This window comes from Cryptomeria japonica, chromosome 9 (genome assembly GCF_030272615.1).
Source record: "Cryptomeria japonica chromosome 9, Sugi_1.0, whole genome shotgun sequence".
Classification (NCBI taxonomy): domain Eukaryota; kingdom Viridiplantae; phylum Streptophyta; class Pinopsida; order Cupressales; family Cupressaceae; genus Cryptomeria; species Cryptomeria japonica.
The window spans coordinates 498452139-498478664 of record NC_081413.1 but is presented as its reverse complement, the minus strand read 5'-3'; the positions used below and the strand labels follow the sequence as shown (position 1 = coordinate 498478664).

General features: G+C 37.8%; 3 protein-coding genes across 3 annotated transcripts in view; all 3 read left to right on the top strand.

The window, feature by feature from the left end:
• The window catches only part of LOC131073371 (probable glucan 1,3-alpha-glucosidase), an 87268-nt gene extending 67085 nt beyond the window's left edge, over positions 1–20183 (top strand). Inside the window, exon 6 of the mRNA XM_059211071.1 lies at positions 19689–20183. Within this exon, the coding sequence (XP_059067054.1) occupies positions 19689–20063 (375 nt within the window). The 3' untranslated portion in view covers positions 20064–20183. The remainder of the gene's footprint in view (positions 1–19688) is intronic.
• LOC131858094 (uncharacterized) lies at positions 4370–7537 on the top strand. The gene is made up of 5 exons (XM_059211072.1): positions 4370–5215; positions 5329–5627; positions 5737–6134; positions 6258–6669; positions 6780–7537. Exons 1-5 carry the CDS (start codon positions 4479–4481, stop codon positions 7217–7219), a joined length of 2286 nt encoding a protein of 761 aa, XP_059067055.1. The 5' UTR covers positions 4370–4478; the 3' UTR covers positions 7220–7537.
• A 5127-nt stretch (positions 20184–25310) lies between the features above and the next one.
• Positions 25311–26303, top strand: LOC131858466 (uncharacterized). Its single transcript, XM_059211705.1, has one exon. The coding sequence runs from the start codon at positions 25311–25313 to the stop codon at positions 26301–26303; it is 993 nt and encodes a 330-aa protein (XP_059067688.1).
• The last annotated feature ends 223 nt before the right edge of the window (positions 26304–26526 follow it).

The window sequence follows — 26526 nt, the reverse complement described above, 5'->3', positions numbered from 1 at the left end:
TCCTCCACAGAGTCATTCCAACACCCAAGATTGGAGGATGAATTCCAAGGCATGGAAATGTGAAGTCAAGGATGAAAATTGAAAAGAAAATTTCCTTAGGGGAAAAAATTGAAAATCCTCTTTTAGGCATGAAAATTGATCTGAATTTCAAGATGACAAATTTGGCTAAGTGAGAATTTTCTCTCATGGACCCTGAAACTGAAACTTGTAAAAATTCCTAAAAAATAGATGTTGAAAATTGATGAAAATATCCTCCATGACAAGGCAAATTCGAAATTTCAAGAAAATTCTTCATGGATTAAGTTTTCTCTCTCCAAGGGTTTCTCGCCAAGTGGCAACCAGGTCAACGCATGCCGAATTGATGGAGCACCTCTTTGCATGTAGCCACCACATTTAGGGCATTATGGTAGATTCTTTTTGCATGCAGTCATCGCACGTGGAGATGATGGTGCATTTATTACATGATGGGGCGATTTTTGCATGGAGGAATATTCAGTGCATGTTGGGCTAATTTAGTGAGGAGTGGTACATTTAATGCATTTTGAGTACCAATTGTAATGGGCTGGAATTGATTGTATATGGGCATAATGGGCATTTATTATTGATTCCCACCTTGTTGCATCATGTGTGGGGAATCTTTTAGGGGAAAACCCTAATTAGGGTTTTGCATGTGGCCAAGGCATGCCTATATAAAGGGGTGACCCCCCTCATTTGTAAATGGAGGGTGAAATTGTTGCAATAAGTTTTGAGATAATAACAGTGAAACATTGTTCTCTGATGGTGTCCACGTAAGTTATTTTTCAAAACTTGCATGGTTTCACCTTCCTCACAGTAGAAATAGTATAGTGCTTTGATTTCAATGGAGAATGTAATGGTGTTTGATGAATTTCCATGGTTCATACTCTTTGCATCTTGTTGATTATAAGTTGTAGTGTAAAGTTAGCTTGAGCCACCAAATTTGTGCTAAGTTCGATTGTGAATAGTTGTTTGGATTGTGCTGTGTTGGGTATTCAAATGCACTTTCTCGATGTGAAAATCCTTCAACATCCTCAAAAGATTGCACCGGTTCTTGCGGAGTTGTAGTTAAACTCGGCAAAGCAGAATTTGGTTTATTTGGAATTTGTCCACTAAAGCATTATTTATTGATATCGCTGCCCTTAGGAGTAGATCTAGATCCTTCTAACCCTTTCCCCTTTAATTTCAGTCCATTCTAGTTCAGTTTGTTCGAAGCAAAAGCATCATAGAATTGCTATATCTGATGATGAATTTCCAGCCACAACAAAGAATGAAAGAATGATTCAAACGTAAGTCCCCTTGGATTACCAGCATATCACATCAAGCCAACTGAGTCACATCCATTTCATAATCAGAACCTTGGAGCCAATTGTTGAACTTATTGCAATCTTAGCATACAATTGAACTTTGATCAAAAGAGAGTAAAGTGACCATTGGGCAACTTTATTCTGTGTTAGACGTTGTCATAAAAAACACGTCAACATGACTATTTTCTGGTGGTTTGGTTTGCTAGGATTGTATAGAGTCAAATGACAAATTTTTCTGAGTAGTTTGCTAGGATCTTGTTACCTTGTCATTCGTACCTTATAACAAGAGTGAGTCGCCTTGCAAAATTTTTAGTTGAGTCCTTGTCTTATTAAAAATTTGTTGGTTCAATCCCTAATCCGCCTGTAAGTACGAATGACAAGGTAACATTGGCTCTGTACCTCTCAATTCAGAGGAAGATTATCACTTTAATGATAATCTATCCAACTGTTAGTACTTTTTGTCCTTCATTCTGGGCATTTTGAGTTTATTTGTATAGTTATCTTCGAAGGACAAATCTGTTCACTAACAGATCTATATAGTCAAATGACAGGTTTTTAAGTAGGGTGGAATTAACATTATGACTATGATGCTTTAGAAGGACCAACAGGAACAAGGGATCATTAAACATTGGATGAAAATAGTATGAACCATTGTAGAATTAATCCTGAGGAACTTATTATTAAGTGCCAGTAATCATGATCTGCTGTATTTATTATTTTGTTATTGAGTGTTTTTAAGGGCTTAATAACTTGCCTTGTGTTGTCAGCATCAGATTAGATGCCTTAAGTGAGGGGTATCTCTTTTGTCAAATTCACACACTATTTCGTCATATTCACTCACAACTGAAGGGAATCTCTTTCGTCAGATTCACCCAAGACTTGCAGGAGATCTATTTTGTTGGAGAGGGAGAGGGAGAGGTATAGCTCCGCCAAAGTTATTGAGGGCCTGATATCGACCTCATCCCTTATGATGTTGGGGTTTTGCACTCAGCAAGACTTGATCCTTGGTGGGCTCATTCAGAACCATTCAGCTTCATCGACAGATCAGAGGCTTGTTGACACTACAATGTGGTAGTATATTTGACTTGACACTCATTATTTGTTTATTTAAGCATGTAACATATCTCCTGGGGTTTGAGGATGAGTCTCCATTATGAAAGCCCATATAATTTATCATTTGACTTGATGGTAGGTTAAACATTAACCAAAGCTTGTAGAGAACATGGCATGGACTTGTGTCTGAATGTCATGCCTTGCCAAATACCTCCTCAAACCATTCTTAAAAGACAGAATATATTAAGTAAAACTAAAATCGATTAAATGGAAAATTGTCTTATTTATAAGACATCACAATTTTCCAGTCCACAGCTGGCAATCATCATTAATTTGTTTCTAATCTATAAAGCAGTGACTTCATGAAATACGGAGTGTTAAACCAGCGATCAAAGTGTAAACCTCTGATATATGACAGCGATTAATATCAAAGTGAAGCACTTGGGATTAAAGGTAGTGGTGATTACATATTCAAAATACAACAATGAAAGTTATGTACAGCAACTAAGAAATAAAGCAAATGTAATTGTATATATAATTTACTAAGCAGTGATAGAAAAGTAAGGATTGTGGATCATTACAGAAAGCTGATCGCTGCCTTTATAATATTAACATAATACTCATCACCTGATGCCAAGATTAGGAAACCAATAGTGAACAAGGGGAAATAATCAATATCATTTAACTAAAAGTTAATTAAGTGTAGTGAATGGTCAAAAGACATGAAGACGAGGGACATGTCCTTTGCAAACAGTGACCGTGGGAAGAGACATTCCTCTTCACTCCGTGGGGAGATATAAATGTTAAGATCAACCTTGAAGGGAAGGCAGAAAGGAATAATCATTAAATCAGATCAAAGGAACAACATGGGTGATCTACACTCATCGAGAAGAAGATCGATCATTACTGTGTGTGGCAACAGTCTGGTTTGACATATCTCACTTATTTCTAAGTGACTATTTGCAATTATATGATATGGAACATTAAGAATAAAGAATAAATATCTATAATATGAGAGACTATATTTATAAATGTATATTAGGGAATATTGTCAATAACTTGCATTGGTAATAATAAAGAAATCAGATTTATACTTAATTTCTTATACATTCATAATAGTTGAAAGTCCAATATATTAAACGGTCTAGTACTTGGTCTTCCGCTAATGCCTTCGTGAGGATAGGTTGGTTTGTGTAGGGAGAGGCGGAGTAATTCCTCACAAGATGGGTAAGTCCCAAGATGGGGTATGGACAAGTGTTCTGGAATTCTTGAGAGAGAAGTTCCAAGATGGGTTAACGACCTATGTTCTTGAAAACTTGAGGGAGCCTGCTTGTAGATTGGTTTTCAAGCGCCCTAGCACAATAATTCCCCCATCCTCCGTTAGGGTTAGGGAAGTAACAAGGATAAATCCTTAATATAATTGGTTATTGGTTATATCATAGATGACATACTTGCCGAAAACTCGGCGAGTGACAAAAACTCGCCGAGTTTTTGGGCCTGGCGAGTAGTAATGACTTCTACTCGCTAGGAAACTCGCCGAGTTTTTGGCGAGTTTTTGCCAAAAACTCGGCGAGTTTTTGAAAAAAACTCGCTCGTGTTTCCAATACAGCCGAAAACGGCTTAAAAATTCATTTGTTTTTTGTTTTCCAATTATGTTTTGGGCTGAGAAGGGGGAAACTCATTTGGAAGGCTTGGAAGGTGATTTGGGGTGGTTATTGAGTGATTCCAAGTGGATTTGAAGGGGATTTGAAGGGAAAATCAGATTCCAAGTAAGTTTTTTAATTTTTTTTTCTATGCTTTTTTAAAACAATTTGTTTATTTTTTGTTGCATTTAGATTGATTACAAATGATTCCTAGGTAGTCTAAATCATTTCTAAGTTATTTACACAAGATTTAACACAATTCTTGTTGAATTTTCACAATTTTTTTGAAGAATCTAGTTTTCAAAAAAAAATTCAAACCCTACTTTTAAAAAAAAAAAACTTCGAATGATGTCTAAATTTATTTAAACTAATGTAGATAGTTTGCTTAGTGCTAAATTGTTTAACTAAAATGTTAATTTTTTTTTGCACTTTGTATGTGTAGGTTAAGTAAGCATTAATCATGGCAAGGGAGCAATGGCCACTAGATCCATGCCCATCTGGATTTATAGGCACCCGTCCTAGAGGTGCTAGAGATGGGGCATGGAGGTATGCCTATGAGGGACCCGATCCTGGGTCAATTATATGCATAAAGTGTGAGAGAATACTTCATGGAGGCATCAACCGCCTCAAATACCACCTTGCAGGAATAGATAGGCATGATGCTAGAGCATGCCCTGGGACCAATGAAGAAATAAAAAGACAAATGAATGCCCTACTTGCAGCTGGGGAAGAGAAGAAACTGCAAAGGGAGAGGGCAAAACTAGCCATGAGATCAGCCATAGCTGAATCTCAAGGTGTTTCTATTGACCTTGAAGAGGAAGAAGAAGCACTTGAGGGCATAGTGGGCTCTCGGCATGGCCCACGTATCCGCAAACCGACCATCAGCTCGCCCATTGCTTCTGCTTCCTCTAGTAGAGTACCTGGCCGGGGCCCTGTTCCACTTCCATCACAACGATCAGGTTCGATAGGTGATTATTTTGTGCCCAGAAACACACCTGGAGGACAACCATCATTAGAGGCTAGTGGATGGAATAAGGAGGTACATGAGAAAACTGACATTGCAGTTGCTGATTTTTGGTACTTCAACAACATTGCATTCAATGTGGCGGAGAATGCTTATTGGTTGAATTTGGTGACTGCTATGACAGTTTCAGGAAAGGGGTACAAGGCCCCTTCTCGCAGGGATTTGAGTGGGAGGTTAGTAAATTACTACATAGTCCACTTGATTTCATTTTTAATTATTTTTTTAGATTTCTTGTTTATTAAATCAAAATTGTGTACTAATACCTAATTTCACTTTGCACTTACAGGTTGCTCACAAATGCAGTTGCTAGGGCAAGAGAAGTGATGGAGGATCAAAAAATTGATTGGGCAAATTATGGCTGCACCATTCTTTCTGATGGGTGGACAGATGGCAAGAACCGCACCATCATCAATTTTTTGGTCGCTTGCAAGGACAATGTAGTGTTCTTGAAATCTGTCGATGCCTCCAACAAGGTGAAAAATGCAAAAACATTGGCTGGAATGTTGGAGCGTGTCATCATGGAGGTGGGGGTAGAGAATGTGGTGCAAATCATCACAGATAATGCAGCAGCATATGTGTCAGCAGGTAGAATCCTTTTGAATTATCACCTTTTGGCATTAGCTATATTCTCATTTGTTGTGGGCTTTGTTTTACTTGGTTGCATATTTCTTAAGAATAAATTCTTCTTTTGCAGGAAGAATCCTCCAAGAGAGGCACCCCACTCTTTTTTGGACACCTTGTGCAGCACATGTCCTTGACCTTCTTTTGGAGGACATAGGAAAACTTGAGTGGGTGACTCCAGTTGTGGAAGATGCAAGGAGGATCACCAAATATATCTACAATCACCCTTGGGTCCTAAATTTGATGAGACAACACACGCAAGGGAAAGATTTGGTGAGAGCTGGTGTCACAAGGTTTGCAACGATTTTCTTGATGTTGCAAAGCATTCTTGCTGCATTGACTTCTTTGAAACAAATGTTTGTGAGTGGAGAATGGCTTAACTCACCTTATTCAAAGAAGCTTGAAGGAGAGGCTGTCGCATGCATAGTCTTCGACAACCAATTTGCACAAAGGGCTGCAGAGATTGTGAAGGTTGTTACTTCAAAACTTTAATTTTTAAATTTTAGTTATTCTTGATTCAAGTCTCTCATTACTAATTTGTAACTTCATTATTTAAATTTTGATCTTTTTGTAATTTGTATTTTTCAATTGTAGGTGTCAGAGCCCTTGGTTCGAGTTCTTCGCTTGGTGGATGGGGATAAAACCCCAATGGGATATCTTTATGAGGCCATGGATAGGGCCAAAGAGTCTATCAAAAATTACTACAAGGGGGATAGGCTCAAAGTTGATCCCATTTGGGAAATTGTTGATAGGAGGTGGAACAATCAGCTCCACCAACCCATTCATGCAGCAGGGTACTTCCTCAACCCTCGTTTTAGGTTCGGGGGTTCTTACTCAGATTCGAATGGAGAAGTCATGGAGGGCCTCAGTACATGCATTGAGAGGATGGTACCTGATGTTGAGGAGAGAGACCTCATTGTGAGTGAGCTCCAAAATTATGAGGGAGGAAGGGGTAAGCTATTCTCTTCAGAGCTAGCTAGGAGAGGAAGAACCACTCAAACCCCAGGTATAACATTTGCCATTTGGATTTTGGGATCTAAAGACTAAAATGATTGATAAATTATGTTTTCTCTTTTCTCTTTGCTTTCTAACTTTTCCATTTTATTTATTTTGCAGATGCTTGGTGGCAAAATTGGGGTGGAAACACCCCACATCTCAAAAAATTTGCCCTCAGAGTCTTATGTCAGCCTTGCAGTTCATCCAATTGTGAGCGCAATTGGAGCTTGTTTGAAGCAATCCACACGAAGAAGAGGAGCAAGTTAGCGCAGAAACGGCTCAATGACCTTGTCTACGTGCAATATAATCTTCGATTGCGCGTAAAGAAGGTAGAGGAACTAGAAGGTGGTCCAATTGACTTGGATGATATAGATCCTTACAGTGATTGGACATCACAGGAGCAGCCTCCATTGTTTTCCGACACTGACATCACTGATTTGGAGAGGCAGGCTATGGAGGAGGGGGGTGGATTTGGTTTCAGGCTGGATGACATTGAGGAGGATGAGGATGAGGATGAGGATGAGGATTCATTGCCAGTGCCAGAGGCAGGTTGGACATAGCTTCATCCAGGATGGAGGATGAGTCTCAATCAACCATACCGAGCGAGGAGGCACAGTCACGCCCAGTCCCACGGCAGACTTATACGACTAGACAGTCTAGACCCTCTAGTTCTACCTCTCCCCATGTTTTTGCTAGAGCTGGGAAGAGGAAGTTGTAATTGTAATTTGTGATGATGTATTTACTTTTGGTTTTACAAAAACTATTTAGTAATTTACTATTTTGCTTCAGGCTTCCAGCCATCAGCATTCCTCATGAGGATGCGATTTTGTAGACACTTTGCATTTAAATATATCTAGAATCAGCTTGTTTCTTTTGTGTTATCATTTATTGACTCATTGGATGCATCTTCTCATTAAAAATTGCAAAAAAAATGCGTTTTTTACTAAGTTTAAGTGTGTTTTTAAGTTGCCGAGTTTTTCGCCGAGTTTTTTCGAGTTTTCGCCGAGTTTTTTTCCCAGGGGCTTGGCGAGTCGAGCCGAGTCGCGAGTAGTTCAACTATGGGTTATATCATGAAGAACTAGTTGTTCATTAATTTCTAACGCTTAATTTAAGGCATAATAATATCTAATGATAAATGTTAATTATTGGTAAACTAGCAGCCTCCTATTAGGGGACATTACAAATGGTATCAAAGCATGATTCTGCAAGCCTGTGAGATCAGCATTAAAGAGTAAAAAGGTACAAATTAGTAATGAAGGGCACACCTCTTCCCCAATAGTCATAAGTTTATCACATTCCAAACAAAGCAAACCACCTATTAATAGATGTGATACCGATTCGTATTGAAGGAGGAAACAACATTGTTTTGTGCATAAATTATGCCTTCATGCTTCATAGCTTCATATCAGACCTTCGTCATCAGCAGAACAGGATTTTAGTGAGCAGTAGGCTTTCTTTGACAGTCAGCAAAGTTGTGATCACCATCTATCCCTTTTAGTTAAACCCTTAACAATCTTGTCAATAGTGACTGAACTTCAAAGGATTTTCATCAGATATCAGCAGGATTTTTTTCATCATTTCAAGCAAGTTTTCAGATATATTATGACAGACTTTCAAACATTTTGACAGCTGTGCACAATATCGTTGGTTTCAAGCATACATCTACAAGGTTGTGTTGTGACCATTTCACACATCGCCCCATTGCAAATGGGGACCCTTGCTTTTTGCTTTCTAGGGTTTGTTTTTTAGGTCTTTTAGGGTTTTGTCTGTTAGCCTTTAACTTTCGAGTGTCGCCAAGGGGATCACCTGGATAGCAGGTTCTGCTTGGGTGAGGTCAAGTTGATGAGTGATGAAGTTTGGAATGTCCTGATCCTGAAATTTGGCTAAGTCTGGAATGTCCTGATCCTGAAATTTGACTAAGTCTGGAAAACTGAAGGATCCTCCAAAAGCTAGATTTTGCAATATAGCTCCTGGAGGTCTGAAACCACTCTCAAACATCCTGAAAGTATATATGGAATATAACTTAAAGTATAAGAAATGTCACTTATACTTAAATGTTATATTCCATAAAATGATCCCGACGGAGAGTTCAAAAGTCAAATTTCGCTCCTGACCCTTCCAAAGCGAATTTCGCTCCTGACCCTTCCAAAGGGTCCAAAACGAAAATCTCCATAAGGCATTCTAGTTTGACCCAAACATAGAACCAACTCGTTCCCAGGCATCTTTGAGGGCAAAACACTTGTTTGGATGGAAAAATGTGAAAATGAAGTCAGGATTTTGGCCAAGATTAAGAATTTCGCTCCTGACCCTTCCAGAGGGTCCAGAGCGAAATTCATTATAAAATTCATTTGCCACCTTGTTTGAGCTTGAAAACTTGTTCCTAACTTGAAAACCATCTAATTTTGCCTTGTGAAGTGTTTTGAAACTTAAAAATTGAGCAGTTTAGCCTGGAATAAAGATTTCGCTCCTGACCTTCCAGAGGGTCCAGAGCGAAAATCTTATTTGAGCTTATTTGTCACTAATTTTGGCTAAATTTTTATGTCCAGGGTCTCGTGGAAGGAAGATTAGATGTCACTTGATGCATTTGGAGGTTTGAAAGCATGAAAATGGTGAATTTTGGGCAACAAAGGTAAATTCGCTCCTGACCCTTGCTGAAGGCCCAAGGCGAAATTTTGAATTTCCCTTATTTTGTAGTGAAAAAGAACAAGTCTTAAAACATGAGTGAAATAAAGACATCTCCCTTTACCCACCTGAGAAAGTGTCAATTTGAAAAAGTGAAGGATTTTGTTGAAAACTTAAAATTCGCTCCTGACCCTTGTTGAGGGTCCAGGGCGAAAATCTTGTAGGAGATGTTTTTTTCTCAGTTTTGGTTGAATTGAAATGCCAAAGGTATGATGAATAGTGAGATGAACTTAATAGAGCCCTTAATTCGCTTGAAGATGAAGGAATTTTGCCCAGAAGAGGAAATTCGCTCCTGACCCTTATTGAGGGTCCAGGGCGAAATTCTTTATAAGCACAGTATTTTACCTCTCTTGGACATGAAATCATATTCATACATATCACAGGGTGAGATCTTACTTGACAAAGAGGTTTCAAAGTGAAAAATGGAACATTTTGGCTAAAATTGCAAAATTCGCTCCTGACCCTCTCAGGAGGCCCAGAGCGAAATTCCCAAAGACACCTCTTTCTTGCAAGGACATAATGATTTTTTGGGTTGGGATGGATAAGAAAAGGTATGTTTTATCCTTTGAAGATGATTTGGATGGCCAACAAAGAAGCAATCAAGCTAAATAAGGAGAATCGCTCCTGACCCTTGTTGAGGGCCCAGGGCGAAAAACCTAAAATTGGACTTTTTCCTCCAAAGTTGAGCAAAGTTAGGCCCAGGGATAAGCTTGAAATGATGTTTGAATTGATTTAAAGGAAAAAGGGATTGTTAAGAATGAAAGTTTTAAGGATAAGGAGGAAAATCGCTCCTGACCCTTCCTGAGGGTCCAGGGCGAAATTTCCAAGTTCTCCCCTTTTTTTGCAAAATTAAGACAAGATCTTGCTATTCATGATTTGGATGGGAGGGAGGCGTGATGTTCTTTGCCTTAGAAGTGATGTCAAGTCAAAAGCATGAAGAAATATGCCTAAAACTCAAAATTCGCTCCTGACCCTTGCTGAGGGTCCAGGGCGAAATTCTAAAATCTCCCATTTTGCCTTGCAAAACGAAATCAAACTTGGGTTGGGAGAAAGAAGAAAGATATTTCCTAGCATTGAGAGGTGGACTGAAGTTGGAATGATAAAAAATGAGCTACAAAAAGCAAAAATCGCTCCTGACCCTTCCAGAGGGTCCAGGGCGAAAATATCAAAAAATCTATTTTTCAACCTTGTTTGATTGAATCTAAGGCAAATTACAAGATTGAGAATACAAAGGCATGGAAATTTGCAAATATTGGTTGAGAAAATTTCAATTTTATCTAGTGAGCAAGTCTAGACAAGGGGTTCAAACCATCACTGTGGATATCTTGATGCTTAAGGAGTCTTGATCAAGCTTTAACATTCCTAAGCTAGCCTATAGCCTTTCATTAAATTTGCCTATTTCAAGACATTTGGAAAACTAAAGCAAGTTCGCATAAATTAAGGCATTCATAATTTGATTAATTAAATTCTAAGCCTTAAAACAAATGAAAAAACCCACCTTTGAAGCCTTGAAATTAATTTTCAAATTTTAAATGAAGGTGAGCGCTCAAATACATTTATTTGCTTTTACAAGCAAGTCGGCCTCCTTTTAAGTGGGATTTTATCTTATTTTAAAGCTAATTTGCCAAGTCGGCCATCCTTCAAAAAGGGGGGTTTTATTTCTTTTTTATTTCCTTTTTGTCAAGTTGGCCTCAACAAGAATCAAGGTGAGCACTCTATATAATGGGAGAGGTTCTTTAGCAAATTCGAATCATTCTTGCATTATCTCTCATGCGAATTCAAAGAGCATATTTGGAGGTGCGAAATTGGGCAAGCTGGAGGATAATTTCCAGATTTTGGAAGGTGTTTGAAGGCGATTTTTTGCCAAGTGTGGAGACTAAAGAAGGTGAAATTCATTTTTGAAGGCTAATGGAGGCGTAATTCATCCAAGGGAGGACTATAATCTAAGCCTTGTCCATCAAAATCCGGTCTTCTTTCTTCATTTTCCAAGGTTTTATAGTTAAGCATTCAAGGGAAGGTATGAAGAATCAAATTGTTTGGAACTCTTATTCAAGACTTATTGTAATTTCATAGCAATTTTGTAAAGTCTAAGTCTTGAAAATCCAATTTCCATTCATAATTAATTTGAAAATGTATAATTCTTGTTTTATCATGTCTTTTTCAAATTAATATCTTAAGCCATTCTCTTGGAAGGTCCTAAATTCTATGCTTTAAGGTTTGATGCTCAAAGACTAACTTTAATCTTTTTGTGTAGGCATCAAATGGCGGCCCCGGAGTCGGAGGATCAACTACTTGGCGGACCCTCATCAAAGAAGATCAAGTCAGGACAAGGACGACCTCCTCCAGTCTAGCATCGACAAGGACGGCCTTCTTTGGTCAAGCATCATCAGGAATAACCTCTTCCAATCCTGCATTCCAAGGCGAGGTACATCATCATCTTGCACATCGAAGACAAAAGAAGTCAGAGCAAGGGTTCGTTGAAGAAGCAGATAGTTTCAGATGAATTAATTAAAGCTAGCTTCTCAGCATCATCGAATTGGATATCTACCAAGTTGCAAGTATCAGACAAGGTGGCATCCTAGTCATCACTCCTCCAGTCGGGTTGGTCCACCTCAACATGTCCAGATTCAATGTACCTGACTCATTAAAGGTGGCACAAACTTCGATGTACCTACCCCAGCTATCCATTGGTCGAATATTCTAGAGAAGACATGTGTCCAATTAATACAATTATTTCATTGCTCAGAATTGAGTTTGTTGTAACAAACCCTAATTAGGGTTTTCATTGTAGAATCTTGGCCATTGATCTCAAATTGATCTTAGCCATTGAATTGTATTAAGGGCACTATATAAGCCTCGGCTCTTCATTTGTAAAGGCTAATAGAAAATAGTTAGTCAATAGTTAGAAGGTGAGTAGTCAATTGATAGAATAGCAATTAGAGTAGAATAGGAGGACAAGGCAAGAAATTGTTGCCATTGATTGTAAATAAACTCCATTTTCATTGAAGTAATGGTGAAGTGTGTCGTTTCTTGCAATATGCATGGTTTCTTGTTGAATCTTCAATTCTAGATGGTAGATGATTAGATTGAATGAAGGAAATTGTTGAATGCACTTGTGTGGAATCCATCTAATCCAAACCACTAGCCTCTTGATGATGGTAAGTGCGCCTTGCGTGGTCAACTGGAATAAAATGAGCTTAATCTTAAGTCGTTACACGTCTATTGCTTCATGCATTATCTTGAATGGTGATCAGTGTCTGATGGTGTATGATTTGAACATATTGGAAGCACCCCTTAGAAGATCGCATTGAGCTGGTGTCGAATTGTTCAAGCTTGATGGTGAGACCCAGCCCAGTAGGACTCCACCTAGTCATTCATCCATCTTCTCGCATTCTAGGTAGTAGAGTAGACTTCCTGAACCCTGCATCTTTTGCCATTTGTTTATCTTCCAGTTAGTAAATAGGACTCGTGATTCCAGCAAATCAGACGTTTAGTCATCAAATGTAAGTCCCCTTGTGATTCCAGCAAAATCACATCATACCACAAAGAGCTTATCCACGAGTAGAGAACCTACATAAAAGAACCTTGAAGTCATCCCAATTGATCCTTTTCGCGACATCTTCAGCATTCGGAGACTTTGCTCAAGAGAGGATAAGGTACCTCTAGGTATTTTATTCTGTGTTTGGTCGTGTACAAAATACACATCAACAGGTTGAAACATTTGCAATAAGCAGATTTTCAGCAGCAGTTTTCTAGTCTTGAAGTTTCCTGGAGTCGAAGGTTTTCAGCCATCATAATGATTGGTTGCTAAGGTTTCAAATTATGATAAGTTCATTGTTTTGGTGATTGTATTCACACTGATCAGAGAAAACTCCGCAATATCAGTATGATGGAGAGAACAATTCTTCATATGCTCAAGGGTTTTTGACTTTTTAGAACATTTAGAGTTCTGGTTTCTAGCCAAGGTTTGGTGCACGATGATGATTTCTGCGTGCAAACAATAGTCTGCAAAGGTGCTGCTATTAACAAAGCCACATGACTTGATGTTGCCCAAACAAGGGAAAAGGAATACTAGAAACACACAATATCAAAAGACAAAACCTTCTTTTATAAGGAAAGGTGTAAGAGAACGTTTATCTCTAGAGATGACCGTGATGTCTTAAGAAGCAAGAACTTATGCTCCCAATGCAAAGGAAAGTGTAGGCTTGGGCATATTTATGAGCAAGACAAGGGTTCTTTAGAATTAACCTTGCATGGAAGGGTAATGAGAAGTGACAGTCCTATGACTAAGATAAGAAGCAAGTTAGATTGCCCCAAGAGATGGATTTGGTCCTGGTTGGACGTTCCTTCCTCTTGTGGGCTAAATGATGAATTGATTGCCCCAAGAGATGGATCTAGTCTTGGTTGGATGTTCTTGCCTCGTGTGGGCTGAAGTAATGAATTGGTCATCCCAAGGGATGGATCTGGTTCTGGTTGGACGTTCTTGCTTCTTGTGGGCTAAAGTAATGAACTGATCACCCCAAGGGATGGATCTAGTCCTAGATGGATATTGTGGGCTAAAGTAATGAATTGATCACCCCAAGGGATGGATTTAGTCCTAGCTAGATGTTCCTACCTCTTGTGGGCTAAAGTAATGAATTGATCACCCCAAGGGATGGATCCGGTCCTAGTTGGACGTTCCTACCTCTTGTGGGATAAGTAATCAATTGACTACCCCAAGGGATGGATCTAGTTCTGGTTGGACGTTCCTGCCTCTTGTGGGACATGATGCAAATGGCCTTGGATATTGCGTGCTCTCAGGCTTAGTTGGGTTGGGCAGTTTACTGAAATCCTTTCGAGTCTCCTACCAAACTAAGTAATTCTTGGTTATAGGATAATTAGCTAGTCATAATGTTTATCATAATTTTCTTATTCATTAAATGGTCATCGTTTCTTAAACCCATTTATGGTAGATTGAGTTTACTTAGCATGTTATTGATTTGTTGTTTCCTTGCTTAAAAAAATTTATTCCAAAATGTGTTAGGGTAAATCTATGGATGCATTCTAGTCAATGAGAAGGATCTAACAATACTTGTCTTTGTGTGTTACTTTGTGTATGCATATATTCATGTGTATGCTTCGTGTTTGGTTCATACTTGATGTGTTTAACTACTCCATGAGTGCCTATGATAACTATATACATATCCCTATCATCATAAGATTTCTATTTTTGGTAAACCAAAGGAGATGAGGATTAACATAGCTCTGAAACCATTATTATAAACTGCCTTTCCTATACCTGCCCCCCACAATGTAAATAAAAGTTGCCAGCCGTTATGGTTTATGTTTACCTCTACTGCAATCCTATTCAACTACTGCAAGGAAAGCAATAAACACGCATTACTATACAATCCTTGGGGAGGACTGGAGTATGAACCTCATTAAACCTGCTGTAGCAATCCTTGATAGTTGCTATCTATATCATATTTGTCACCGCTTTCATGCTAGAGTCTAACATAGTTGTCCATCCTACGGGACATAAGATCAGTGTAGTCACCAGTGTTAACTACAAAGAGATTTTCTTTGAAACAATCATATTATTTTAATTTGAAGAGGTAAAATGGAATAGTTTTCATCATGGTGGTCATAAAAGTCACCTCTGCAAATAGTTTGAACAATATTGCACTCAATTAAGCTGATAGTAATAATTGCATTTGTTGGTTGAAAATTTTGTACACCTGAGAAGATGTGCAAAATTGTGTTTTCAGCCACAGTGTGTGAGTATAAAACTCTCCTAATTTAGGGAAGGCTCCCCCTCTACTACTACTAACACTAATCTAATTTGGGTGGGATATCATCTTATTCTCTTTCTTCGGAACAGAGGATATTCTTTCTCTTATTTCAAAAAAGAAGTTACAGCAACGACGGTAAATACATAAATGAAACTTTTTGTAGGATTTTTAGAACATAAAGGGAAGCAAAGTTTCCATGAAAGCACAAAGACTTTTGTCACTTCCTTGAGTGGGAAAACAGAAATGAAAGCACAAAGTCTTCAACACTCCTACTGTCCTATCAACCTTCTCAAAATGATAATAGTGTACAACACACCGTAGCTCAAAGTCTGTCTATATGATGCACTTCACTTTACATGCACAAGTCTTAAAAATAAAAGCAGCAGAAAGTCTACAAGTTATCTCCTTGAACTTTCTACACTAGCTCCAAATGTGATAAGTAGCTCAAAGTTTGCAAGACCAAGTCTGAAAACCAAACCTATAACCCTAAATACAATTCGTCACATAACAACTTGAATTGCACAGTGTCTCAACACAACTTGCCTCTTTTATTGAAAGCAATTTTATTTACATCTAAGCTCAAAGTCATAGAGTGCACATACTAACTGATAGAAGACTACATAGAGCACCCTCGTCTATATATAGGAGAGGGGCTGAGAGCAAAATGTGGGAGAAGTCTAACTTACTGAGACTTATTCCACAACTAATTAACTAACTATGACATTCAAATTACAGTCCTACTGTCTTTTGACTTGTAATTTGTTTACATGCGATTACAAATTACAAGAATGCAAGTAATGTGATTACTTGCAATTACAACCTTTCACTTTACATTTAATTTGTTAAAACTAAATTACAAATGCATAATTGAAACTACTCTTAAGTGTCCAAGAAACGACTCTATTTACATCATCCTCTGTTTGATCTTCATGCTATTATAAGACACTCTGTGATTGAAGTACTCGGGTTCGGGAATGGCATCTTGAACCGGAACAAGAACTTTCACCCTTGATAGTCTTTGTGTCCTTGGCTAGCAAACTTCAACCTTATCACATGCTTGGGGTAGTACCATTTCTTTAGGGGGGAAATTCTTCTCTTCGTTGCGTTCCTTCTCCCTGCTTGATTCACTTTGTCACTGGATGATTTCATGAGGATTATTGGCCCTTGGGTTGCCCCATGAATTGCTGTTGTATCTCTTCTTCTTTTGTTTATTGATGAAGAACCCATAACACCATATTCAAGATGAAATTGTTATAAAACAATGACCAAGACTGACAAGGGAAGGGATAAATTGATGTAGAAATGGGCTCACAAGTGAGTTTCGGGTTTTGAGGACTCCATTACATGTGTGGAAAAACAAGAGCATTGACTTGCAATTGTGGAAAACAAACATGAAACTTCATGAGTAATGGGAAAATACAAGTTTGCACTTGTAATTGGATCCTAGAGACTCATTTTCAAGTTTTTTTGAGTTCATTTTGGACCAATTTCAGATCTTGGGAGGTGGAATGTGAGTGCAATGTAGGGAAAATCTGTTACACTAACACTTGTAATCGGGTCTTGAAGACCCAATTGCAAGTAAGCATGTCTTGCATGTCTAGGAATAGCTTGCAAATGAGTGGGAAAACCTTAATGATATGTCTTTAAAATTAGAACATGGAGTTTTGTGGAGGAGAGCAATGTTTTACAACTTTGAAATCACTTGCAATCAGGTCTCAGAGACTGCAAGTAAAGAAAGCCATTGATAATGAACTTGCAATCACCCTTTTGAAACCTGAAATGAAACATTAGGGCATAATAAAGAAGAAACAACAACAATAGGCATTTGCAATCGGGTTTTGTAGCAGGCACAACACACAACAACAGCAAGAGACAATAATCGGGTTTTCTGTTACATGTTGCATAAAACATAATACAAGACAAATCGGGTTTTAAGAAAGCCATAACATGAAACACTTTTTTGAAAATTGAGATTTGGGAGCTTATACAAGTGATGTTTGAATGTTGAAAACCACTTGCAATTGAGTTCTAGAGACCCGACTGCAAGTAGAGATAACTTGCAAGAAAGAAGGCATAAAGAGACTTGCAATGATGGACATAAAACCCGACTTGACATTGACAAAAATGCACCAACAAAGAAACTTGAATTGCAGTCGGGTCTTAAAGACCCAATTGCAAGTGTTATAATGCAACTTGTAATGATACTCTAGAGACCTGATTTTGTAAGTAACTTGACAATTAAATCAATGAGCTTACTTGTAATTGGGTCTTAGAGGCCCGATAACAAGTAAGTGCATTTACTTGTAATGTCATCCAAAAATTCCTACCACTTGCAGTGAGGTGAAAAAGTTCCTATTTGCAGTGACTTAAGTTGCAATGACAGCAAAAAGTTCCTACTTGCAGTGACTTAACTTGCAATGACAGCAAAAAGTTCCTACTTGCAGTGACTGCTATGAAACCCGAAATTGCACAGAAAACTAGGAAAATGAAGGCCAAAACTAACCAAAACTTGGACAACAATGGCAAACGCACCCCCTGATGATTGAACATTAACAAATACGAGTTTTGCATCTCGTAAAACGTGCTTTAGAGACAAAAACGACACATTTTGTGTAAAAAATCATAGGGGTTGTCAATTTTTTGAAAATCCAAAAATTGGGACAACAACATTATCAAAGTTTTATCTGCAATATCAAAAAGCCAAGGCATTGACATCAATAATATTATCCATTTTCATAGGTAATCCTTTTTCAGTAAGGTTGATAGATAAAAAAATAAGACATAATCATCGAATAAAAATCAGCAAGAGTAGGCTAGAATTTTCAAAACAGTATTTTGGCCGTAACCAGTAATGCACATGTCTTATCTGTGAGCATAAATCCTTTATTTCAGTCTTAGATAATAAACAATCCCCAAATTTGTAAATTACCCTATATTTGATGCTGTCTCATAAAATGCCTAGTAGTATGTGAGGGTCTATCCTATTAGCGTAAAATCCACTTAGGTAGTATTTCTGTGCATTTAGGTCCAAATTATGCACATATAGATTAGGAAAGTTTGCATTGACTAAGGCCATTTATTTGTTCTCGGTTCCTATGTTTTGTTCATGGCTTGAGTGGGCCACACAAACCTTATCATATGCACATTTCTAGTAGTAGGTTCAAGATGATATTAATGGGCAACTTCTTCATGTTTGATTGACTCAGTTAATCATTGATAGGCAACTCTGCTCTTAGAAAGGAAACTAAGCTAATTCACTAATTGTTTATTGGACAGGAATTTGTAAGTACTCAAGCACTCTATTGCTTCTGTTGTTACAATGGTTCATCACCTTGAATCTCTAACTTGTTGGGGGCACTTGAATGAAAAGTGAAAAGATGGCCTTATTTGATTTGCTTTCCTTTGTTCAGGCTTCATTAGATATCAATGGCAAAGTTTACTTTGCCTGCAATGGCTTTGCAAAGATTAAAGGAAGCTTATTGGGTTGGATTAAATTTTGAAAATTTGAAGACTCTAGTAATGTATCTTAATCTTTTTATACAATGATTGTATTTTGATTCCACCTTTGCCTATAATACTTATGAGTAACAATGGGTAGCACAAACAAGATTGTGGTATTGTGCTAATATAATTGGTCTACATTTTTTCAACCTTTGGGAATTCTGAGGCACTCTCTCTTGTAACTGGAGATTCATTACTTGGATCCAAGTGCTTTACTGAGCCAATTGCCTACTATTACATTTTGTTGATTGGCTCAATAAAGGCCTTTGACTTAGATTTCAGATGTTTCCAGTTGCAACTGTTTGCTGATGCCTAGGAATTAACATTGGTTGGAAAATTAATCGGCAGAAAGTTTTTCCTCTTTTGTACCTCTTGACTAAAAGAAATCTGGTAAATAGATAACAATGAGGGTCTCTGTTTACAAATTTATAATTGACCATACCATTCTAGAGATGGATAGATATAAATTGCATTTTCATTGGAAGACTTTCAGCTATACCACTAATAACATAAAGATTCTAGAGACTTGAAGACGGGATAGTGATGAACAATGGATCTGCGTTTAAAAATTACTTGGCAGTTACACAACCACAATTTCTGGCATATATGAAATTCATTCAAATTGGGCTGTTAAGGGTATACTACCAGATAGAGTTTAAATGGGTTATGTACTAAGCCAATCGAATTGGGAATTCTATGTGCTGATTTATTTTCAAGACCTTTTGATATCATCTTGTAATATTGTTTCATAAGTGCACTTGTGATTCAATGTGAATTAGAATGACATTTGAGAGTTAATTTCAAAAAACATATTGACAATCTTGAATAGCAAGGTGGGCTTTTCAGAAGTTGAGGAAACTGGCTAGTGACACTACTTACAATCTTGTCTTTCTTTATAATATCTTTATCTGTATATCATCTTCTATCTTAGGATATGTTTTTAAGCAACTGAAATTCATGGATTTGAATTTGAGAAGAATATTATACAAACTAAATGGCTTGTTGCTGCTGATGATAAACATGTGGAGGTGCTATTAAATACTTGTTCTCATCTCTGAGTGCGTTTGTTGTTCAGGTCATAGCATTAAATCAATCATTGGAGGCCGAAGGTGAGCTCTATGTGGATGATGGGAGGAGTTATGATTATGAAAAGGGGGTGTATATCCATCAACGGATTGTTTTCTTAAATGGTAGACTTACCTCTATGAACCTTGCATCTGATGAGTCAAACAAGAAAACATTATCTTCAAACTGTATTATCGAGAGAATCACAATACTGGGTCTACAGTCAAAGATCTCAGGAGGAACTGCTTTTGTCGAACCATCAAATCGAAGAGTTGCTATTGAGTCTGGTCCACTTATGCTGCGGCCAAGATCATACACTAGTGCAGTTATTGTGAGGAAACCAAATGTCAAGATTGATGAGGATTGGTCAATAAAAATACTGTAGAGTGTAGACTATTTGATCTGGGTATGAAACTATGTTGGTCAAGAATCTCTTTCTGACAAAATCAACAAATGCAATTTTCCTCATAATTCAAATGCAGATTATTTTCTTGTCATGCCTTTATTAATTTCTTATCTCTGCAACAAGTTTCTTAGATTTTGTCTGGCCCATGTTATACATATTTGAAGTGGATTTATAGGGCTGAAATTCATTGGTCTCTACATATCATTAAACACAGTTTTCGTGGACATTTCAAACTTTGCGCTGCAAAATTGGACAGTCCTTTATTTTTATGAAAGTTTTCTTTACAGCTAGCCAGGGATTAGATATTAGAGTTAAGATAGCAAGCCTGATGCTGGTAATTTTTCAATTCTTGCTAGTTATTGCATATTAATGCATAATTAATAAGAGCAGTCTGTCTACCCAGGCTCTGGTTTGTATTGAAGCACTCTATAGAATGCATTCAAACTTAATTACCTTTGCATGTGGACCATTTAATTAACTTTTGTACTATTGACACATAGTTTACATTCCACTTCGAGCCAGAAATTGGAAAGTAGCCTCGAGTTGTACTGGAGAGAACAGTTTGCTTTACTCTTAAAATAAGGTTCATTTAAATTCTTAGAATCTGATTGCAATAGTCAAAGACAAGTTTGCCCCAAGACCATCCCACCTTGGGAAACCCATACACGGAAACTAGAAAATCTTCAGTTGTCCAAACTACCTGCAGAAATCACGACCCTGGATCGTCTGCTTCATCTAGGCCTTGAGACCTGAACAGCTCCATGCCATTTGGACACCCAACTTCAGAAGCACTAGCTTTTTAGCATGGGCAACCCCATTTGTTGAGAAGATAGGCAAGGTAAATAGGGTTGACACCTTCAAGCAACCATCTCTTAGGCTAACCCTTTTTTGGCCAATGTACAAGGTCAATTAACAAACAAATGACACAATTTCCTTTTTGTAGTGATAAATCCTCTTTACTCAAACCTCAAATTGGGATTTCTTCAAGATCCACAAACAACTCCTTGTAGCTATCACGTCCTCCACTCCTGACAATACCTTGCTTTGAATCCATTTTCTCACCTCTACATTTGGAATCCTTGCATCCAATTTGTCCTTAAAATTGGCTAGAATGAAATCTCTAGTCTAGAAGTTACCAATCATCTAGTATGAGAATTAGCTTAATAAATTGAGGGTGTCCTCATTGGGGATAACAAGTATCTTTGTAAGCTTGAAATGACCCCTCTAGATGGTAACTCATGCAAAGAACACCCACACTACTCTATATAACGAGCTTGGACTGATGCAGCACAAGGAAATCTTCCTAGCGACTAGCAACATATTGTGAAAAAAGGAGCCAAGCCTAGTCTCCAAATAACCATCTTTCACACGCTTTAGACTAAAGCGACCACAGTTTGCATGAAACATTAGCACATTGCCATTAATGTGACAGGGAAAAAAATCTTCCTATTGTTGTGTGATTATATTAAGACCTCTACCCAACATTTAGAATTTTCAATCACTACAAATATTGAAAGAAATTTCTTTGGAGAGGACAGAAAGTACGGGCACATTTTATTAAATGGGAGGGATGGTCAGGAGAGCCATTTATGTTCCATTTTATGCCTTAAATCATATTTTAATATTCCATGTCATAACATTCTACCATTTTATGTTGCATATGATTAAATATAAATAAGTAATATTTAATTTAGTTTTTAGATAAAATAAGTGAATACTATTTATTAGATTGTATTTACTTATATTTGTTTCAACAATGTTAAGAAACTATATAATGCAGCATGCTGATTGAAGAAGAAGCATGTTGACTTTTTGTGACAGACTTCCTGTTGCCCCTGTGACATGATTCTTGTGACTTGTGATAGATTTTCTATCACACCCGTGACATGGTTCATGTGACTTGTGACGTGGGTGCATTTTCCAGCAAACTATTTCTAGCCAATAAATGCTGTTCATTATATCTGATAAGATATACTATAATATTCTATTATAATGGCCATCTAAGTTACCGAATCATTGCCCTTATCCCGTCGATTCCAGGTACGAAACGCTCCGAAATCGAAATCTACAACTTTACGTAATGGAGTCGGGTCAAGATTGTTTTTCAACCCTAAAATCGAACTTGCTAATCTTTTTCGTTTTTTACCAGTTTTTTTGCTCCGACGTGGAGATTTGAAGCGTTTCCACGTAGACCCGAGTTGAAAAGAAATCTTCGTTTCCTACCAGCTTGCCTTCTTGAAGTGCCAAAAAATGGCAATAAAACTCTTACACGTTGCATCATTTTCTTTTATATATTTGCACGACCTTGCACAGACGCGAGCCACACACAGACGCGACGCAAGCTGAGAGAGGAGCCACACGGGAGCCACACACAGACGCGACACAAGCCGAGAGAGGAGCCACACGGGAGCCACACACAAGCACGACGCAAGCTGACGACAGCCACACAGACGCGAGACACGCAGGGTCGAGCCTCAGCCAAACAAAGGCGTCACACACAGAGGATTTCGCACAGGCAGAGTATTCCGTCCGAACAGGCAGAGGATTTTGTCACATGAACACAGGTAATTTCTTGCACGATAAATATTTTATCGTTTATAATGTGGACTATAATTTTATTGTTATTTTATTTTTATTATTATTGTTGTAAATTTATAATTTTATTGTTAGAGTTTTATAAATTGTTATTATTTTAATTTTATATTTTTATTTTCATTGTTATAATTTTAATTTTATAGTTTTATTTTTATGTTTTGTTCAATATAAAATAGCATATTATAATTATATTAGTTTACTTTGGAGAGATGATCTAGTTCTAATAATGACACTATAATCCAATATTATTTTTTGTTCAATCCTAAAATTGTTAGTTTATAATGTCGGATTAGAGCGGTAGGTCTAGGTTTAGGAAACATGAGGGTTTCCTCTACAGAGGTGGTGCAGGATCCGGATGGCCTCTAAGCAAGAGCTTCAACAATGGCTGGAATAATGGTTTTTGAAAGCAAAATAGCCAAAACAGATGGACATGGAAGGCTCCGGTGACCTCAAAAGGTTGGAATCGTTTTGGTGAGTGTGGTGTTAGCTCAACTAGGGCACACAAATCTGGTGGATTTGGTGGCTATCAGGATCTTTACTTAGGCCTAAAGGTGGATTTTCAGATGGTCCAAGAGAAGTTTTGGCAACCAAAACCCTCTCCTGAAGTAGCAAAGGTTTTAGAGGTAAACCCTAACGCAGAATACAATAGGGTCCTTTCTTTAGAAATAGTAAATAAAGAATGGAGGGAGTCAATTCGTGTTTTACCTGATAAAGCTTTTTTTGTTAAATGGGGAGGAGCATGGCCGACCTTTACTAAGTTTAGGGACAGGTGTAATGAAAATTGGGGAGAAGGGATGGATCTCAAAACCCTAGGAAACAACTTCTATCAAGTCGTTTGCCCAACAACCCAAGATCGAGACTGGATTATAGAGAATGGGCCGTTTTTTTTTTGGAAGGGAAAGGGCTCACCATCTTAAACTGGAAACCTAACTTTAACCCCTATGAGGCTTTGGTGGACAATGTCCTCATTTGGATAAAACTGCCAGGACTTCCTCAGGAATATAAGGCTTTGGAAACGCTAAAACAAATTGGCAACAAACTAGGTGAGTTTGTTATGGCAGAGGAATCTGTAGATTCCTCTTATTTTAGTATGGTTTCTAGGATGTGTATAAATTGGCAACCGATTCACAATCTCCCTGACACCATATAGATTAAAACAGGTTTGGGGTTTTGGAAGCAAAAGATACTTCTAGCGGAAGAGATGTAATCTTGTTCCAAATGTATTGCTAAAATTCATCCTCCGGGTTCCTGTAAAAAAGATGAAAAAGGCAAAATAGTGATGCATTTTCAGCTAGTGGAGGAAATCATTAGGTTGTCAGAAGGTAATCATTGGGAACAACACTGGAATGAAAAGGACTGGAAGATTCAATATTCTTCCAAGTGTAGAAATGACTCGGGTAGTGTTTTTTAAAAGACTGATGTTTTTGAGTTTCAGAAAGATGTTGAAACTTTTGTTAAGGATTCAAATTCATGTTGTTTAACCAAAGGAGATTCTATGAGGTTGGACGAAGAGGTGGACTTAATTATGAATAGATCTGATTGTGCAACAATTCCTCAAGGAAGGTGTGAGAAGGTAGCTCATTTGGGTCTAGAGGAGGCCAACTCAGAGGGTAGGACAAATCTTCAAAGGGAAATCATTGATGATCAGGAAGCAAAAAATTTCCTTACAATCCTGGAGTTCAGGGTTTTTGGAGAGGGTTTTTCCCCTATGGAGGGCGGGGATGAACCCCTTGTAACATCAGTGATGCCTGCAACAGACGTCATAGTTATGACTCAAATGGAGATCCCTATGCTCCCAAACCCAGATCGTGTAAGGTCTTTTCAGAATTGCAAAATGACAATCCTAAATCAAATATGGAGGAACCTATTTTTAAAGACATTCAAATATCCCCGATAAGAAATTTGGAAAGTTCTTTTGAAGGAGTAAAGGACAGTTGAGGGGATTTCCTAGATTTAGACTATGAGGGCGAGTCTTCATTCTCGTAGGATGGAGAGGATGAACTGGGGTTAACGGCCCTCGTAGGAATGCAAGATAAAAGATCACTGGAGATGACACTTTCTCTCCAAACAAAAGCTAAGGCGGGAGAAAAAGAAGAAGAGGGGAGGCAAATCTAATAAGGCCAAATTGGAGATGGCGGGCAATGCAGCAGACCAAAGTAAATTGAGATCGAGAAAAGGCATAGCCTTTCTCGGGAGCAATGAGGACCCTATCGTGGAATGTCATGACAAGATCTGCTTGATCAAAAGGTGTCTTGATCAAGTTAGGTCGGATATTGTTTTTTACAACAAACAAAAATTAAAGAAGAAGATTTTGGTGTTTTTTCTAGGAAGTTCCAATCATGGAAATATAGTCTTGTTGGAGCTCAAGGTGCTTCTGGAGGCCTTGCTACTCTTTGGCAGGACTCGGTTGTTGACGTGGATGTTATCAGGACAAACAGATGGTGGCAATGGCTAAAAATCAGATCAAAACAACGACACACTAGTTTTTTCCTTATAAATATTTATAGGCCTAATAATACAAATTTGAAAATGCAGCTATGGTCTGATCTATCTAACATTCCGAGGCATGATAGGGAAAGTTTATTCATTCTTGGCAGAGATTTTAATGCTCTACTATGCCCCTTAGATAAGATGGGTGGTGTGGGTTGGAATAGACAGTGTCATACAGATTTTAGTGCCTTTGTGATGGATTGTGGGCTTTTTAAAATTCCCTTTAGAACGGGGGATTTCACTTGGACTAATAGGAGTGGATTTTTTAATATTGTTGAGCGGCTAGATAGGTTTTTTATTGCTGGGGATTGGTCAGAAAGTCATTGGAACTGTGTTGCTGAAATCCTACCTATAACAAGTTCAGATCATTATCCAATATGCCTCAGAATTCAGGATGACAGTGCTCTGGATAGATGCCCGTTTAAGTTTGAAGCTATGTGGTTAAGGGATAGTAACATCACAAACTTAGTGGAGTGTTGGTGGCATTATATCCTGGAAAAATCTAGTAACAAAGCCTTTATCTTTTTCAAGAAGCTACAGTTCTTAAAGGAGCAATTCAAGAAATCGAATAGAGAGTCTTTTAGTAATATTTTTAGTGAGAAGCTAGGTATTGAAGATGAATTAAAAATATTCCATGAACAGATCATCAATCAAGGAATGGATGAAGAGGTGTTTAATAAAGAAAAAGTTCTAAATAAACGCTACTTTGAAGTATTAGCCAGAGAGGAAATCTTTTGGCGACAGAAGTCAAGGAAAACGTGGTTGAAATATGGAGACAGAAATACAAAATTTTATCACACTTCAGTAAAGGCAAGGAAGACTCAGAACAAGATATTTTCAATTAAGAATAGAGATGGGGTGTTTGTCTCAGATATGAATTTGATTAACTTGGAGGCGGTTAGACACTTTTCTGATATTTTTAATGGTGAAATTAACCCTGGTGGGGATCTTCGCCAGATTCTGGAGGTTATTCCTTCACGTGTCAAGGAAGAACTGAACAAAATGCTAATGGATCTGGTGTCTTTGGAGGAGGTGAAAAAAACAATTTTTGGGTTAGGATCTGATAAATCCCCAGGGTCGGATGGCTTCCCTGCCCTTTTTTTATCAAAAAAATTGGGACATTCTTGCAATTGATATACTTTGTGTTAAAGGATTTCAATAACACTTTTATTGCCTTGATCCCAAAGAAGGTGGACTACACATCTTTTAATGATTTTTGCCCGATTTCTTTATGTAACACCATATACAAGGTGATATCCAAAGTAATGGCTAACATATTAAAACTTGTTCTGGAATATGTGATATCAAGTGAACAAAGTGGTTTTGCCCTAGGTATATCAATTTATGAGGGTATTAT